Source organism: Neoarius graeffei, chromosome 18, assembly GCF_027579695.1.
Source record: "Neoarius graeffei isolate fNeoGra1 chromosome 18, fNeoGra1.pri, whole genome shotgun sequence".
Taxonomy (NCBI): Eukaryota; Metazoa; Chordata; class Actinopteri; order Siluriformes; family Ariidae; genus Neoarius; species Neoarius graeffei.
The window spans coordinates 68,838,356-68,844,355 of NC_083586.1; the positions used below are offsets into that span (position 1 = coordinate 68,838,356).

The following is a 6,000-nucleotide window of genomic DNA, read 5'->3' on the forward strand; positions in this document are numbered from 1 at the left end:
TACTACCCGCTGCACGTGATTGGTTAAGCCACTATACTACCCGCTGCTTGTGATTGGTTGAGCCACTATACTACCCGCTGCACGTGATTGGTTAAGCCACTATACTGCCCGCTGCTTGTGATTGGTTGAGCCACTATACTACCCGCTGCACGTGATTGGTTAAGCCACTATACTACCCGCTGCTTGTGATTGGTTAAGCCACTATACTACCCGCTGCACGTGATTGGTTGAGCCACTATACTACCCGCTGCTTGTGATTGGTTGAGCCACTATACTACCCGCTGCACGTGATTGGTTGAGCCACTATACTACCCGCTGCTTGTGATTGGTTGAGCCACTATACTACCCGCTGCACGTGATTGGTTAAGCCACTATACTACCTGCTGCACGTGATTGGTTGAGCCACTATACTACCCGCTGCTTGTGATTGGTTGAGCCACTATACTACCCGCTGCACGTGATTGGTTGAGCCACTATACTACCCGCTGCTTGTGATTGGTTGAGCCACTATACTACCCGCTGCATGTGATTGGTTAAGCCACTATACTACCTGCTGCACGTGATTGGTTGAGCCACTATACTACCTGCTGCACGTGATTGGTTGAGCCACTATACTACCCGCTGCTTGTGATTGGTTGAGCCACTATACTGCCCGCTGCTTGTGATTGGTTGAGCCACTATACTACCTGCTGCACGTGATTGGTTGAGCCACTATACTACCCGCTGCTTGTGATTGGTTGAGCCACTATACTACCCGCTGCACGTGATTGGTTGAGCCACTATACTACCCGCTGCTTGTGATTGGTTGAGCCACTATACTACCCGCTGCATGTGATTGGTTAAGCCACTATACTACCTGCTGCACGTGATTGGTTGAGCCACTATACTACCTGCTGCACGTGATTGGTTGAGCCACTATACTACCCGCTGCACGTGATTGGTTGAGCCACTATACTGCCCGCTGCTTGTGATTGGTTGAGCCACTATACTGCCCGCTGCTTGTGATTGGTTGAGCCACGATACTACCCGCTGCACGTGATTGGTTAAGCCACTATACTACCCGCTGCTTGTGATTGGTTGAGCCACTATACTACCCGCTGCTTGTGATTGGTTGAGCCACTATACTGCCCGCTGCTTGTGATTGGTTGAGCCACTATACTACCCGCTGCTTGTGATTGATTGAGCCACTATACTACCCGCTGCACGTGATTGGCTAAGCCACTATACTACCTGCTGCTTGTGATTGGTTGAGCCACTATACTACCCGCTGCACGTGATTGGTTAAGCCACTATACTACCCGCTGCACGTGATTGGTTGAGCCACTATACTACCCGCTGCACGTGATTGGTTGAGCCACTATACTGCCCGCTGCACATGACTGGTTGTTTCAGTGGCAGCTGCTCTGACCTTTGGCATGCGGTCTGGAGGCATGAGGGACAGGAAGGTGGAGAGAGGAGGGAACTGGAAACCCATGAAGTACGACTGCAGGAAGGTGTAGTAACTCTGACTGGTGTAGCAGTTCATCAGCCTGGGCTCTTCAGGAAGACAAACAAGTATGGAGGGATAACGTTTACAGACAAACTGGAACAATATATACACCCACATGGATAAATAGAGAATGGATGATTAGATTAATCTCTTTAGGAATAAGGGATAGAAGAGGAGACGAGTGGTTATTGGGTTATATGGATATAGATGGACTAATGGATGGAGGGATGATGGATGGACGGATAGTAAGATTAAAGTATTGTCTGTGAAGATTCTCAATCATCCAGGTCATAGTAAACTGTGGGTGGTAGAAAAGAGCAACTGGACTTGCTTGAAGATTCTTGAAAACGTTTCACCTCTCATCCAAAAGGCTTCCTCAGTTCTGTCTGACTAATAGGGAGTATCAGATATTTATCCTCTCCTGGCTCAGAATCAGAATCAGAATTCTGATGACCAGCTCATCTAAGGTGTCACTGAGGCATCATGTTGGTGTGGGTCGCTGGAGGCTGGGTGTGAATGGTGAGTCATTAGGGTGATCAAAGGGTGATCCTAACGGGCAATCCTTTGATCACCCTAATGACTCGCCATTCACACCCAGCCTCCAGCGACCCACACCAACATGATGCCTCAGTGACACCTTAGATGAGCTGGTCATCAGAATTCTGATTCTGATTCTGAGCCAGGAGAGGATAAATATCTGATACTCCCTATTAGTCAGACAGAACTGAGGAAGCCTTTTGGATGAGAGGTGAAACGTTTTCAAGAATCTTCAAGCAAGTCCAGTTGCCCTTTTCTACCACCCAAAGATTAAAGTATTGGTGTTTGGATAGATTTGTCCATGCTGGGTGAATGGATGGTTAATTAGATTAGCGTACATGTGATGATGATGACGATAACTGTGTGATTAGCATGGAAGGAGTGGAAGGTTGGATTGTTGATTATAGATTGCATGCAGTTACAGGTTGGATGAATGTTGAATATACAGTTTATGGCTATACAGATGGATATATGGATGAATATAAAATGGATAGATGGATGGGTAGATGGATGAATATACTGATCGAAATAAAGATGGATATATGAATAGATATGCAGATGGCTGGATGGATAGATGGACAGATATACAGATTGATAGATGGATATATAGACGGATGGATGGATGGATGGATGGATGGATGGATGGATGTTTGTTACCTTTGAGAGAGATGATGAGCTGGTTGTAAATTGCCTGCAGTTGTTCAGGACTGAAACTGGAGTGGGTGGAGTTCAGAAGCGCCACACTGCAGTTCAAACAAATAAACATAAATACTCAAAATAGACTCTGTGTGTGTGTGTGTGTGTGTGTGTGTGTGTGTGTGTGTGTTTACCCTTGCTGTGAGATGATGCAGGAGCGGTTTGTGATCATGCTGAAGTACAGAGGGATTTGTGAGATCTGGATGTTGGAGATGAAAGGCTTCAGGTTGATGTTGAGCCACTGCTCCACCTCAGAGTCCGACACCGTTGGGTCGCCCAGATTCACTCGCGGTAACGCCTGCTGCAGAAAAGCCTCACTAACCACGGGGGTGAGGGACGCACCCCCGACCTACACACACACACACAGAGTATATGTGGTGTTCAGTATATCCCACAGAGTGCAGTAGCAGTGGAACAGTAAGAACAGTATGATGTCAGGTGTCAAGTGGAAGTGAAAGGATAAAGTGAGAGAGACTTACAGTGAGTGTGGCGGAGAGCTTGGAGAAGAAGGGGCTGAGTTCAGAGTCTGGAATGTTCTTCATCACCTGAGTGGCCTGAGCTGGTGTGTTAATGAGCTCGGGAGAGGAGGAGACCTGGACCAGCTGCGTCAGAGTTAAATTACCCAAGACGTCCATCTGAAAAAACACAGATCACATGTTACACACATTATACACACATTATACACACACTGCACTGAGCTGCTGCTCCGCACATGTGCATGCTTACCTTATCAATCAGCACTTGGAGGATTCGAGCTCATTTGCACGTCTTTTATTGGTCGATTTTAGTTCAGCTTTTAATACGTTGCAGCCACATCTTTTAATGAGCAGATTAAATTATTTTAATGTTCATCCTTTTATTATTAAATGGTACTTTTCATTTTTAACAAATCGTAGACCGCGGGTCAGTGTTAATGGAACTTTATCTGAAACTAAAACTCTGAGCACAGGTGCACCACAGGGTTGCGTGAGTTCACCGGTTCTGTTCACTCTGTACACAGATGCGTGTAGAAGTTTTTATACAAACAATCACATCGTTAAGTTCTCAGACGACACTGCAATTTTATCACTGTTGAAAAAGAATCATGATATATTTGACCACTTTCTGGAAATTCAGAGGTTTGTTGAGTGGTGCGACGATAACCACCTCGTTCTGAATGTGAATAAGACGGAAGAAATGGTGTTGGACCCTCGAGGAGTGGGTGACCACAGGCCCGCAGTCATCCACAATCAAGCCGTTGCCCAGGTGCAGTCATACAAATATCTGGGTGTCTTTATTGAGCACGCACTCACCTGCAGCACACACGTCGACAGCCTCTGTTGCAGACTACAGCAACGGTTGCATTTTCGTCGTCTGAGAATTCATGGTGTTGATCAAAGATTTATGTTGATTTTTTATAAGGCAGTCTTGGAAAGTCTGATCAGGTATCGTATCACAGCTTGGTTTGGTAACCTCTCTGTGCAGCTAAAGAACAAACCGCTTCGGCTAATTCATGCTGCTGGGAAATGATTGGTGTTAAAGAGCGCTTCTCCATTCAGAGTATTTATGAACAGGCCACTCTGCAACAAGCAAATAAGATTATCTGCGATCCATCACACATCATGCATGGCGACTATGAGCTGCTACCATCTGGTAGAAGGTTTAGAGTTCCTCACTGCAGACTGAACAGATTTAAAAACTCATTTGTTCCAGTGTCAATTAAGCTGTTAAACAAGGTCAGATAAGAGCAGGTCCCTGTACTATGAACGGAGGTTAACCTACCCAGAAGTAACCCAGGGTTCCCCCACTAAACCGGGGTTGACAAAACCTGGTTATCTTGTTTGGGGTTAAACGGTACTACGACGCCAGTTATGAAGTTGATTTGCTGAACCTGGTTTAACCTAATCAGGGTTAATGCGCGTTCACGTTAAAGGGGAGGTTATCAGCGCAAATCACCACTGTTCACAATGGCACAGTCGCCGTGCTTCACGGAGGAAGAATGCGCTGTCATAATGCAAAGCTACGAGGAGTTCAAAACAACATTAAGAGCAAAATCTAACACAGCGGCTGCCAATAAGGAGCGGCAAGCATGTTGGCAACGAATTGCCGATCGGGTAAATGCGCAAGTACATTCTCCCTTCTACATGTTCCAGAACAGAAGTATAGGATGAGAGAAGCTTCATGATCAATCACAAGTCACAGAAAATGGTCCTTCGACGTGGCCCCAGTCATATATAGCTTGTTTAATGTCCGAAAAATCCTGAATAAAATGTGGTATGGTAAATTCATGGAGTCGCCTACTTAAGCTGATCTGTGCACAGAGTCACATGAATTAGGATGACTGACTGTTCAGTCCCTTTGACTAAGTTGGTGTCGGTCCTGTGAACATTTCAGAGGCAACAGCAGCCAAACGCACCTGGCAACAGGTGAAAATGAAATATAAAAACATCATTCATAATGGTGTGTGTGTGTGTGTGTGTGTGTGTGTGTGCGCGTGCAGGCAAGCATTCATTTGCATTTTATTTATTCAAGTTTTATCTGTTTGCCTAATAGTTCAAATTGTTTTGTATATGGTTTATAATGTAGTTGTGTGATATTAATGATAATATTGTGGGAAAACTACTTTGCACGGACGTTCATTTAATTTATTCTATCATTTTGTTTGTTCTATTTTTGTGTATTTTATTTATTTATCTGTTTGTCTAGTTGTATCTATTTTTCTAATAATAATATATTTTTTGCATTAATAGTTTGTTTTTTCCTATTAAAATAATCTTGTGTTCTTGTTATAACTTTATCTATTTATCTGACTGTTTAGTTGTATCTATTTTTGTTACAATTTCAATATTTTTAATATAGAAAGTTTGTTTTTTTCTATTAAAATGTTCTTGTGTGATAACTAGTTCTTGTGTTATATTTATTGTAGTTGTATCTATTTTGTATCTCAGACTTAAATATTTTTGTAAAACAAGTGTTTTTCTATAAAATATTCTTGCGTTCTTGGTAACTATGTTCTTGAGTGGGTTCTTTTTTTTTTTTTTTACAGAAAAGCCGTTCTGCATGGACATCCATTGAAGCCCTCATTATTTTTTAATGGTTATTTATGAGCGTTTAGGGGTTACAGTAATGTAAGTCTAGGTTGCTTTATATAAAAGGTATGTCCAGAAATATTGATGTCACTGTCTAAGCAGAGGGATCTGGCTTCTTTAGATGCTGTCTTCTTAAAACTGAATAAATATTTAAAAAGAGCCGAATGAGCCAGTCTTTTGAACGGCTCTTTTCAAAGAACGGATCACAAA

General features: G+C 43.4%; 1 protein-coding gene across 1 annotated transcript in view; it reads right to left on the reverse strand.

Annotated features, from left to right (window-relative positions):
- mslnb (mesothelin b) overlaps window positions 1-6,000 on the reverse strand; it is a 46,757-nt gene that overhangs the window by 10,775 nt on the left and 29,982 nt on the right. Inside the window, exons 28-31 of the mRNA XM_060899355.1 lie at window positions 3,202-3,357; window positions 2,857-3,071; window positions 2,684-2,769; window positions 1,409-1,536 (exon numbers count right to left, since the gene is read on the reverse strand). Of these exons, the coding sequence (XP_060755338.1) occupies window positions 1,409-1,536; window positions 2,684-2,769; window positions 2,857-3,071; window positions 3,202-3,357 (585 nt within the window). The remainder of the gene's footprint in view (window positions 1-1,408; window positions 1,537-2,683; window positions 2,770-2,856; window positions 3,072-3,201; window positions 3,358-6,000) is intronic.